Genomic DNA, 12,600 nt, shown 5'->3' on the forward strand with positions numbered 1-12,600 from the left:
GAGAACTTCCCAGTGGGTCACCCATCATGAAATTGCTCTCGCGCGCTACTCGCTTAACTTCGGAGTTGCTATGGAACCCGAAGCCAGTGAGCTCTTAAAATACCTCGTACTAGGTAGGGATAGAAATATACATATAAATATCACTTCCCTGGACGATGTGAGATCTTACAAAAGTATTCTACCGTCTCATGATATATCGAGACTGCATGAAAGGAAGATTATTCTACCATCAATGCCTTATGACCGTGCTGCGAGACATCGAAAATTTGTTCAGAATACACCTAACTCGAACAACTTTATGCCCGATTCATTTACCATACGTGCATGCTTTTTCTGTGCTGCTGGGTAGCTAGGACCAAAAACCATTGAGAGTCTTCTTTTCTTGCCATATCCTGTCGGATTTTGTATGGAAGTAGATGCAGCATTTAATACTGAAAACCACTGTGCCCTGACCAACAAGGACACTGCTGCTCTCGTGAAGTTGTCACCCAATAATTGAAGACCTAGCTTATCTTTACACTTGATGACGATGAATATCTGCTTATCTTTACACTTGATGACGATGAATATCTGTTTTCACCAGTTCAAATAATTAGGGTTCTCATGAATCATGATATGTAGTCGTAACTTTGCATGAATACGTACGGGAGATTTCACTCCATTTATGTCCTTTCCATGCAGCTTTAGAAGAGGGCATGGGTAATGACTTTTAAGCCCTCTAGTTGGAAGAAACAAATTTGGTTGCAAACCAATTAAAATAAACAAGATTATTTGTATACCGACATATGGCAATTGACTTTGTGTACATAAGCATGTTTAGACATGATATGACACCTTAAAACAATCAGAAACTTTCACCTTATGTATGTACAAGGTTAACACTATTGACAACTCTTGTTTAAATTGTACTACAATAATTGAGCCAAAAAAAAAAAAACAATTAATAATACAATAGTATAATGTGAAGTAACTTTTCCTTATTTTTATGACTAATGGTATAATGAGTTTATTTATTTATTATTTATTGTTATTCTTATCCTTATATGTTTGCATGTTGGTCAACTCGCGAGCACAACACATATAAATAAGTAAACTCGAATACAAGTTATTGTCACAAGAAATTCTTTCTTGCAATTAGTGTCACCACGTACCAACTATCTAACGAAATGTAATTCTCTATTCAAATATGCAATAATCATTTATTCCATCAGTTGTGCAAATAAAATAATATATTGATTTCAAGAAATATTGCCAACCCTTTCATCATACTACCATGATCAGTCCGTAGAATGTGTTTTACTGGTGAATTACCTGGAATCCACTACTAGATCCTTGAAAGGTGGAAGTTATTGCACATTGACCCCTAGCTTTCTCCCTTTGCTTAATTGGACCACCGTATTGTAGATCCAGCTGCGCACTGTTGCTGCGTTTGTAAGATGCATCATTTACTTTAAGGTTTGATTCCGATTGGTAATTAGGTTTAAATTAATTGCTGGTGTTCATTTTAAAAATAAACAAAATAATGACAATAATCAAGAGTATCAGCTGTGAATAATTGAATATCCCCGCATTCCCAAACCAGTTTTATTTTATAATGTGAAAAAAAAAAAATATTACTATTAGTGAGAGTGGTATCGAAGTTGAGTATAAAAATCACATAAACAAGAATAAAATTTTTAGTGTGCCGAAAACATAGCTCGGTACATCAAGTATTTAATATAATTGGTTAAAAAGAATTTCAAGTTTTCAACCAATTGTACTATTACACTTAATATATCAAACTGTATTTCAAGGACACTGAAAAATCTCTCACAACTAACAAACATGCATGCCGCAGTTTTCTTGTGGAACAAATACACACGCATATACAGAATATTGAAAGCAAGGGGGGAAGGTCAACTTCAACCTCAAGGCATTGCTGTGTTGTATTTTTTTTAATTTTTCCCTACTTGCCGTGTTTATTTGTCTCTACCAGCGATTACTTTTCAAATTTAGAAACAAAATTCGCAACTGGACAGCAGCAGCCACTTTGCTACATGCTCCCACATTCTATGAACTAAAACTAGTGGTTCCTTTATTGATGTTCACAACCAAAAAGTTTGAATCTTACAACTGTATAATTGAGGAGATATTTTTATGAAAATAAGAACACAAGTTATAATAAGATAAAACAACATAGTATATAACCAACAAATTCACATATTATATAATTTAAATTAAAAACAACATTATGTTATTGTGTTTAGTACATATATTACTTGTATTCACCGATGGAGCCAGTTAAAGCCTAGGAGGGCCATATGACCCTTCTCACATATTTGGAAACGTTGTATTTATATGTGGTATATTGATAGCTTGATTTTTATATATTTATAGTTGACCTTCCTTGTAAATATAATTTGCTCATATTTGAGGGTCCAACACTTAATTTTATAATTTCATTCTTTGCCTCTTAATCAAATAAAATTTGTTTAATTTAATATCCTCGTACTCATATCCAATTATTTTTATTCGAATTTGCACCAAGGTGCATAGGCATGATTGTTTTTCGGAATTGTTGTAAAGTGTCATTTGCTATTATGTAATTTGTTAAATCATATCAATATCAAGGTTGGAAATTTAGAATATTTTCTATACTTATGATCATTTTTAAGTAATCTTCACATATAAGCTCAATTTATCATAATTTGTAGTCACGTAAAATGAACTCTCTTTAACAAAAATTTTGGCTCCACCACCGCTGGTATATTATAGATCAGGCCGTTGAATATAGACTATAATTTATGCTTGAAAATTCAGAAAAATACCTAAAACAAACTAAAAAGTCGCAATATATCTTTATCAATCTGGTTAGGGTGGAATGAAGTCATAGTTTGACTTTCAACTTTTTACAACCTTTGCTGTTATATACACGAGTAACGATTGGTTATAAGGTTCTTGGTGGGTTTGGTCACAAATTTCATACTAATCGTTTCATAGTTCGATTGGGAAATAAGTTATGATTTTGTTCCAAATTTTCGAAAGACTGCTACTATTGTTCACACCACTTTCACACTTGTCACCATTCTTCATTATCTGACCACATAAAAATGTTGCCGCAAAGGAAAATATTAGGAAAACTAAATTTGTAGCATTTTTTGTAGATCAATATGTTGTGACGGTTGATGGTTGTGCTTCTTTTTTTAATGATTTAAAAAAAAGTCTAACCATCAATCGTCAAATTATGCGATCTATAAAAAATAGTTTAAAATTTTGATCTTTCTAACATCACCCTGCCACAAAACGTTCAAAACGTACCCATGTGAGCAAATTATATTTTTCAAATAAGGGAAAATGCAATGCAAGGTTTTATTTCAAATTGCACATGATGATTAGTAAGAAAAACACAAGATACAACATATTTCTTTTTCCAGTCAGACATGCATACGAATATTCTTTGAAGTTCTTTCCAAAATGATTTTCCTTTAAACCTTAATTTTAATTATTTAAGAAAAACAACAAATGTCAATATAAGAATCCTAACTTATTTGGGAAACTTAGAGGAATTTTGAATTCTAATCCGTTGATTAGTTTGGTATGTGGGAAACCGTTTCACTTGAATCGATCTAGACGCTTATCGTTTTAGATACACGGTACTGATTTCCACAGTTTTGATTTCTCTTTCAGCATTTTTCTTCTTTATTTTCTAATTTATTCGATAAAAAGCTAGAAAAACGAGAAGTACACGAAGAAAATGAGAAGTGAGAAAACCACTATCCTAATATAAAAACACAAGAGAATTGCAAAGAAACGGTAGTTAATTCTCACACACGTGGCAATAGCTATTAATCGTTGTTACAAGTAGGTCCCACAACGCAAAAAACTCGTAATAAACCATTTGCATGCATGATAGACAGTTGCAAGCACAACCATAAACGCAAAATCAACGGTATCCAAATAGAAATACAATTTCAACTCTGAGATACTTTTCAAATTGCATAAAAGATCCCCTCTCCCTCTCCCTTTCGGAATCTTTCCCTCAAACACGCAAATAATATTGGGATGCGTTATTCACACACTCATTTTTACTTTTCACATATTATTTGTTAATTTGTATCATTCGATATTCTTCAATTCATTCGATCCGACAGCCGAAATTTAGAAAAGTGGGAGAAGTGAAAAATGGTGTGTGAATATTATACCCCATAATATTTTGTCATTACTAGTCCTCCACTACTCTACCTCTTCTACATATAGATACACACATATACTATATATAAATATATGGAATATATATATATATATATATATATATATATATATATATATCCTTTTGTTTATATTTATATAAAACAACCCCACATCACCATTTCCTTGTATAAGCCAACCTAAACAACACCCACAGTAGCAGAGACTTCCAAGATCTCAATCTCTCCAAACACAACAAAACAACACAAAGTTCGATGGACGTGGAGGCTCACGAGCCGCGGCCGCCGCCATCAGCCCTAACGCGGCTCAACAAGTACGTTGCCAAAACCCGAGTCGGCAAGCACTTCAAACTCGCCGAGCGCAACTCCACTTTCACCACGGAGCTCCGCGCCGGCACCGCCACGTTTCTCACCATGGCCTACATCCTCGCAGTCAACGCCTCCATTCTTTCCGACTCTGGCGCCACCTGCTCCGTCTCGGACTGCATCCCTCTCTGCTCAGACTCGACACAGTCTCTCCAAAATTGCACCGGATCGGTCATCCAACCTGACTCGACGTGCAAATTTGACCCGGTCAACCCTGGCTACTCCACCTGCATAGAAAAAGTTCGAAAAGATCTCATCGTCGCCACCGTTGCCTCCTCCCTCATCGGCTGCTTAATCATGGGCACCTTCGCGAATCTCCCGCTGGCTTTAGCTCCGGGTATGGGCACCAACGCCTATTTCGCATACACCGTTGTCGGGTTTCACGGATCGGGTAATGTCTCTTACAAGAGCGCATTGGCCGCTGTGTTTATCGAAGGCTTGATTTTCCTCTTCATCTCCGCAATCGGGTTGCGCGCCAAGCTCGCAAAATTGATCCCGAAACCGGTTCGGATCAGCTCCTCCGCTGGTATTGGACTTTTCCTGGCGTTTATCGGGTTGCAGAACAACGAGGGAATCGGGTTAATCGGGTACAGTTCCTCGACGTTGGTGACGATCGGAGCCTGCCCCGCTTCCTCGCGGGCATCTTTGGCTCCCGTCATAACGGCTGCTAACGGCACCGTTATTTTGATCCAGGGCGCTACCGTTTCGGGGGATATTATGTGCCTGCGGGACCGAATGGAAAGCGCGACGTTTTGGCTTGGCGTGGTCGGCTTCGTAATTATTGCGTATTGTTTGGTTAAAAATGTGAAGGGGGCGATGATTTACGGGATTATTTTCGTGACGGCCGTTTCATGGTTCCGTAACACCAAAGTAACTGCGTTTCCCAATACGGATGCGGGAGATTCGGCGTATGAATACTTTAAAAAGGTGGTTGATATACATACGATCGAGAGTACGGCCGGGGCACTGAGCTTCAAGGATATTGGAAAGGGTTATTTTTGGGAGGCACTAATTACGTTTTTATACGTAGACATACTCGACACCACCGGTACTTTGTACTCGATGGCCCGATTCGCCGGATTCACCGACGACAACGGCAGTTTCGAGGGCCAATATTTTGCTTTCATGTCGGATGCTTCGTCCATTGTGGTGGGTTCCTTGCTGGGCACGTCACCCGTGACGGCATTTATTGAGTCATCTACAGGTATACGGGAGGGCGGACGTACAGGACTAACGGCGTTGACGGTGGCGGGATATTTCTTTTTGGCGTTTTTCTTCACGCCGTTATTGGCGTCGATACCGGCTTGGGCAGTGGGGCCGCCCCTGATTTTGGTTGGGGTGCTGATGATGAAATCAGTGGTGGAGATTGAGTGGGAAGACATGAGGCAGGCGATCCCGGCCTTTGTGACGTTGATTTTGATGCCGTTGACTTACTCCATAGCGTATGGGCTGATTGGTGGGATTGGAACATTCATAGTGTTGCACGTAGGGGATTGGGGCCTAGAACTTTTGGTCAAATTAGGGATTGTAAAGGGGGGAGGAGGTGGTGGGGTGATCAATGGGGCACATGATCATCAAACTAGAGAAGAAGATGCAAAAGTGGCTGAAATTGGAGTTTAAACATTTCAATTTTCACCTATATAGCAAAAATTGGGGTCAATGGGTTCATAGATACATGTACATATTCTACATGTTTCAAAAGTCTTGCTGGACTTTTTAGATCTCTGTTTTTGTTTTTATTTTTGGAATTGATATTTATTTTGTTTTGTATACAAATGACATTGAGTCGAATGTAAGGTACAATTATTTGAATTGTAAACTTCTTTTTTAATATTTGTATGAAATACTTATACTCACAAGTGATAAATATCTTTTCTATTATAAATATGTAAATTATATTGTTGACAAACCGAGTGCTTCCTTAAAAAGCACTTGGAATCTCTTTTTAACACTCACAAACTCTTTATTTTTCTTTCTTTCTGTAAGGTGATGTTATCCACGCACCTCATTTTACTTTTTAAATACTCCATGTTAATTTATATCATTTGGCCCTCTTCAATTCACTCAATCCGACATACTAAAATTAAGAGATGTGTGTGAAAGGTAAAAATGAGTGCGGATAACACCACCTTTTTTTGTAAGATGTAGCTAGATTCGCTTTGGGTTGTGAAAAAACAATAACAAACATGCCCTTAGTTATGTTCGATGACTTGATCTTTTGGGTAGACCATTTATTTAAATCATATTTTGTAAACCATCTGACGTGGTTGTTGATAATTGAATTATTACTTGAGTGCTAATTAACGTGCTTATTTCCTATTGGTAACGCATTATAGAATTTTTAGATGTGCTCTAAAATTTTATCTTAATCAACACTTTAAGTCTTTAATCAAACCCTATTTATTTGCTTTCTTTCGAAATCACAGATGGATTATTTGGCAAAACCAAAAAGAAAACCGGATTAGGATATTTATCTCTTAATACCTCACCAAAATGGGTTGCAAAGTCTTCATCAAAATTGGTTTTGAGTCTCTCTCATTGATACTGTATTTCCAAAGATACAACAATGCATATATAAATGTAATTTTCCCTTTCTTCGATCTATCACTTTTCATGGGTTCTCTGGATAATTTGTTCTAAAAGAAAACAAAAGTTGCGCATAAGCCATAAAGTAACCAAGCAAATAATGGCACTAGCCATTCGATCGGGCAAACCAGAGGTCCAGAACAGGCTCAAGTTCAGATTCGGTATAACAAATTATTATTCTCTTCTCAAAGGTTCGTGGATAACACATTGACAACAGAGCTCGACCATCACAAAAGAGCTAGTTAAACTTGGACCATCATAATAAAAGTCAACTATCTTTAGATCGACCATGTATAATACCAATCTCACACTTGTATGAATCGAATATGAGACTTCTTCGAACCAAGCGAAGACAACTGTCACTAGATCAAACGTTGATTAGTCATGATCTAGCATAGTGGCTTTTGCTTAGGCTAATTGGACTCTATAAAAACCACAAAACGTTCTTGAAAGGGGACCATCTAAATCAAGCAGGCAGTGCTTAGTGGGGGATATTTGGTACCACTCCACTGACCAAACACCTGTCTTGTTCTAGTGGGGATTTTAACCGATTGATAAAAAAGTATGCACCAAACTCACAACCAGAGAACTAATCCTCCTTTTTGTTTCCGTGTACAAATAATTGAGACTAATATTATACGTACAAACGTACATTGGGAGGAGATTTTTGATAGGTGATTGGCTAGTTTAGCAGATAACTGACAGATGATAATATTATTCTTTAGTGCTACTATATGATAAGTTGATAACCGTAATTCTTATTCTGCAGTGAAAATTAAAAAGGCAAAAAGGATAGAGAATTGCAAAGTAGGGTTCTGAGAACATATTCTTTGCATGGTGTTGGACTGACACGAAACATCAAACCATGGTGCATGTGTCCTCTAATCCTAAAAAGTCATGCTTTGGAGTTCTTTCCCAAGACAAATCAAGAGATAAATAAGAATGTGGTTTGATGATTTGTAGCCACAGTAGTGACAGGTGTGCAGGGATTTTCATGCGAATTGACACCAGTTTTGTTAGATATATGTTTTCTTGAGTGTGTCTGGCACTAACTTGATGGTGTAAGAATGTATTCAAATAAGAAATTCCTTCATATTTCGGGGCTTTTATGTGTGACATCGAACCATGAGGTATGCATCTTGGGATATATAAGAAAGTTCGCCTTTGTGCAAGTGTGGCTTACAATTTGTCATTGCAAGTTGAAAAAAAAAAAAAAATGCATGTACATGCAACCTCTTTCACGTATGCAATTATGTCTCAGAAAATATTGCAACAAAAAAAAAAAAACGTCACATGCAACGGTTGTATCTTTCTCGTGTAACTTTAACCTAATATATTCAAATCGAAATTTGTTCATATCTCGGTGTGTTTACTTGTGACATCAAACCATGAGGTATATGCATCTTGGTATCTATAAGAAAGTTCCACTTTGTGCAAGTTAGACTTAATATTTGTCATTGCAAGTTGAAATAAACTTGCATGTACCATCTCTTTCACGTATACAATTATATCACACTCATATAATGTTGTAAATACGAGAAAAACGTCGAATGCAACAATTGCATGCAATTCTTTCTTGTGTAAGTCGCATTTATTATAAAACAACAGTGTATAAAAAGAAGAAATTAGGTTCTCATCCCTCTTATTCTATTGCATTGATTAAAACCTTATTTCTTTTTAATTTTTTATCAAGGTCCCTAATTTTTAATGAACATCATTATTTTAGTTATATACTATTTACATATCAACATAATTTATTTCTAAAATTACATTTGGAATATTTATATTTACGGTTAAACTTTATATCATATATTTCTATTTTGAGTTTGCACCATTTTTAATTTGTACTAATTTTCATTTTAGTTTTGATTTGTACCCAAATATTAATTTCATTTTGTGCCCATATTTTCAAAATTTTTATTTATACTCATAATTTATTTATAATGTACCCATTTTTCTTTATAAATGTGCCACACTTTGTTATATGTAAAATGTACCCTTTTTTTTTTTTTTTTGTAAATGTACCATTTTTTATGTAAATTGTACCCATTTTTTTTAATGTGAAATCTATTTATTTTTTATTTATAATGTATACATATTTTATAATAAAATGTACCCTTTTTCATTTTTTTAACACTATGAGTACATTCATTTGACATTTATTATTCAAAGTTATATTGTTACCTGTTTTTATCTATTTATTCAATCAATTTTTTTTTCTTTTTTATTGTAATCGTTTTTAATATATATGCCATATAATATGAGATTTTAAATCTCATAACATGTTAAGTAATTAATATCAAACATATGTAAATACATATTGATAGCAATAATGAGGTATACATAGTTAAGGAACTTTGATAAAAAATATTGAATATCATCAAGGTTTTAGTTAAAAAATATTAGTGGCTAAGGATCGAATTCAAAGTCTTTCATATAAAAATTAGAAAGTTAGATGTCAACCATTGCATGGTTGTAGACAAAAGGTGAAGACTTGAAAGTGGTCTAAACTAAAACTTCTTGGAAAAGTGAAAGCCACATGCTCAAGGAGCTTGCTAAAAGGTTCTGGTCTTTAGTGAACCAATAATATGGTCCAGGAGAAGCCTGATTTTATGATCCCAAACCCATTTGTTGTATTAGAAAACTATCATCTTGGAACCTCTCTTTATTTATTTTTTTGGGTAAATATCATATTGGAACTTGGAAGATTCACATTCACTGCCCCTCACATTTTAGAAATTTTGATTTGATTCAAAGGGGCATTTTGGACAAATCACCTGTCTGGTATAAACTTCTGGTTCCGGCAGAAGAAGAAAGAAGTGGAGAGAAATGGCAAGTGTTGGCAACAGTTGCTTTGGCTCAGTCTTCGTAGCTCCGCTTGAAAACGATGTGTTTTTTAAGAAGATTAAGAAATCTCCATGCAATTTTTTAATGGGATTCAATAATTCTTCCAAATCCAACAAAATTTATTGTGGATTGCCAGAAAACCCCACGAGCAGCAGACCCTCCATTTCAAAGAACACGGTGGAGGAATACAACGCTGCAATGAAGAAGATGATGAGGAACCCCTATGAGTACCACCATGATCTGGGTCAGTCTCGTAATTTCCCCACGTATAAATTTCTGTAATTTCAGGTTGCATTTCATTTTTTTATCAATTGATGATTCTGTAATTTGTTACCTTTTGTTGGGTTTTCTCGATTTTCTGATTAGTGGTGTAGTTTGATCAAAAGATTGAAACTTGAAAGCGCTAATTGCAATTTATTGACAAATCCAATTAAATTTATGTTATTGGATTTTAAATTTTGTGCCTTTGTGTGATATATATGACCCAGTTGCACAGTTTTGATCTTTACTTAAATGTAGGTTTAGTGCTTTAAGATGGTTACTAATTAACTTTTCATTGCACCTTTTCTGTAAGAAATTCTGGCACCAGTTCAATTAACTTTGCTTTTCCTTCTTTTTGGTCCTGAAAACTGTTTTTAGTTTGATACAAGATGCGAAAAGTTCATTACTTTGCAGTACTTTGATGCGAAAAGTTCATCAGATATCAGTCAGTCTGCGTAGATTACCACGATTTTGAGCAGCAGCAGCAATGCCTTGTTGCTGAATTTGTTGAGGATTAGGACTTTTCTTTTTATAATTGACTAGTGATTCAGGATGTCGTTTTACGAATTCAGAATGAGTAGGGACAATGTTGATAAGTGAACTTTAAGCGAAAGGAATTTTGGGTTTTGCATTTGGGAAGAAAATAAACAAATCCGGTACAATTTAAGAGTGTAGAATTAGTACCTTGTAATCTATTCCAGTGGCTTCAACTAATGTGATTGCTCGTGTTCAATGTTCAGGCATGAACTACACACTGATAACTGATGACTTGATAGTCGGCTCGCAGCCTCAGAAACCGGAAGATATAGACCACCTGAAGGAAGAAGAGAATGTGGCATACATTTTAAACTTGCAGCAGGACACGGATGTTGAATATTGGGGAGTTGACTTGCAGTCGATAATAAAAAGGTGTAAAGAACTTGGAATCCGGCACATGAGGAGACCCGTAAGCAAATATCCCTTCCCACATTCATTTAACAGATAAAGTGCATTCATACTAAAATGACCTGGATAAAGTCCCAAACTTTCTAGACATACCATAGTCTTTCTTTTTACAGACATCATGATTTCGGTTTGCAGAAGCATCGTGCTCTGTTCTGGAAACCATTCCAGACCAAGAACAAAATAAGTTTTGGGACCCTTTGTGCATTTGCCTTACTTTGTTTATCAACTACTGCAGGCAAAGGATTTCGATCCAGATTCCTTGCGAAATGGTCTACCTAAAGCAGTTTCATCACTCGAATGGGCCATCTCTGAGGGAAAAGGAAAAGTGTATGTGCATTGCACTGCTGGATTGGGAAGGGCCCCGGCTGTTGCAATTGCCTACATGTACTGGTTCCTTGGAATGAATGTGAGTCCTTGTTCATCGCTATATTTCTGCTTCTTTCCATTAAGAAATCGCACAATGCCACACCCTTTGGTAACATGCAACCGTTTTAGTGTTCCAGACTTCCATTGAAGTATTGAAGCCTCTAGGACGTCTAAATGACTATGAAATCTGAAACATGACCATATTATTCAAGAAAATTGAGATTTTCTGTTCTCAGTTAACGAATTGTTCGAAATTGATAGCTATTGTGATGTGCAGCTGAATGCAGCATACGATGAGCTAACTTCCAAGAGACCTTGCGGGCCAAATAAGAGGGCAATACGCGGAGCTACCTATGATCTGACCAAAACTGACCCATGGAAGGAACCCTTTGAGAGTCTTCCTGAATATGCTTTTGAGAATTTAGCAGACTGGGAAAGGAACTTGATTAGAGACCGCGTCTATTCTCTCCGTGGAACTTGATCTCTTTGGTAAGTCTTTCTTGTCTTAAACTTCAATCTATAATCACAGGACAGTCTACTCTCGAACATTTGGACCATGTCCGAAGATACTGGTGCTGAAAATTGCTCTGAAACATACTTTTCGTGTTGTATGATTTCTAGCAATCTCAACGCATGGCCGAACAACCGTTTCTGCACTTCTTTTTGGATGTCTTTTTACAATCCTTTGTTAATATTGTGAAGGTATGTTGGTTCTTGACAGGTTCCCATGCCATTAAAAGCTCAACATCGTTGATCAAGGCAATGCAGCAGAGAGTTGGTACTGGGGATAGATGGCGGATTAATTTCTGGGCAATGCTCGACGCTGGACGCCTATCAAGCATACTCGTCATTTTTTTCAATCTACCCTGTGCGATCATATATTATTTAGCTTAGTGTATAAGATTAAACAAAATAATGAGGCCACAGAAGTATGTGGCATCGAAATGATACATTGGTGATTGCGGTATTTGAGCCGTTTAATTGCGAGTCTGATAATTTATGAATCTGCAACAAGTTTAATAAAAATGCAGTTCTTTTCATA

The 12,600-nt window shown here is 36.1% G+C and overlaps 2 protein-coding genes across 2 annotated transcripts; both read left to right on the forward strand.

Moving 5' to 3' along the window:
• Positions 1-4,307: 4,307 nt before the first annotated feature.
• On the forward strand, positions 4,308-6,412 carry LOC103437898 (adenine/guanine permease AZG1-like). Its single transcript, XM_029102213.2, has one exon. The coding sequence runs from the start codon at positions 4,443-4,445 to the stop codon at positions 6,171-6,173; it is 1,731 nt and encodes a 576-aa protein (XP_028958046.1). The 5' UTR covers positions 4,308-4,442; the 3' UTR covers positions 6,174-6,412.
• Positions 6,413-9,713: 3,301 nt separating this feature from the next.
• On the forward strand, positions 9,714-12,598 carry LOC103437907 (phosphoglucan phosphatase LSF2, chloroplastic). Its single transcript, XM_008376437.4, has 5 exons — positions 9,714-10,230; positions 10,988-11,193; positions 11,428-11,598; positions 11,836-12,047; positions 12,280-12,598. Exons 1-4 carry the CDS (start codon positions 9,969-9,971, stop codon positions 12,037-12,039), a joined length of 843 nt encoding a protein of 280 aa, XP_008374659.2. The 5' UTR covers positions 9,714-9,968; the 3' UTR covers positions 12,040-12,047; positions 12,280-12,598.
• Positions 12,599-12,600: the final 2 nt, after the last annotated feature.

Source organism: Malus domestica, chromosome 01 (genome assembly GCF_042453785.1).
Source record: "Malus domestica chromosome 01, GDT2T_hap1".
NCBI lineage: Eukaryota > Viridiplantae > Streptophyta > Magnoliopsida > Rosales > Rosaceae > Malus > Malus domestica.

What these genes read in the sequence shown, in the direction of transcription:
- LOC103437898 (XM_029102213.2), top strand. Translation starts at nt 4,443, where the DNA reads ATGGACGTGGAGGCTCACGAGCCGCGGCCGCCGCCATCAGCCCTAACG.
- LOC103437907 (XM_008376437.4), top strand. Translation starts at nt 9,969, where the DNA reads ATGGCAAGTGTTGGCAACAGTTGCTTTGGCTCAGTCTTCGTAGCTCCG. An exon ending in TCCGGCACATGAGGAGACCC is followed by an intron (nt 11,194 to 11,427) that starts GTAAGCAAATAT and finishes CAACTACTGCAG; the next exon opens with GCAAAGGATTTCGATCCAGA. An exon ending in ACTGGTTCCTTGGAATGAAT is followed by an intron (nt 11,599 to 11,835) that starts GTGAGTCCTTGT and finishes TGTGATGTGCAG; the next exon opens with CTGAATGCAGCATACGATGA.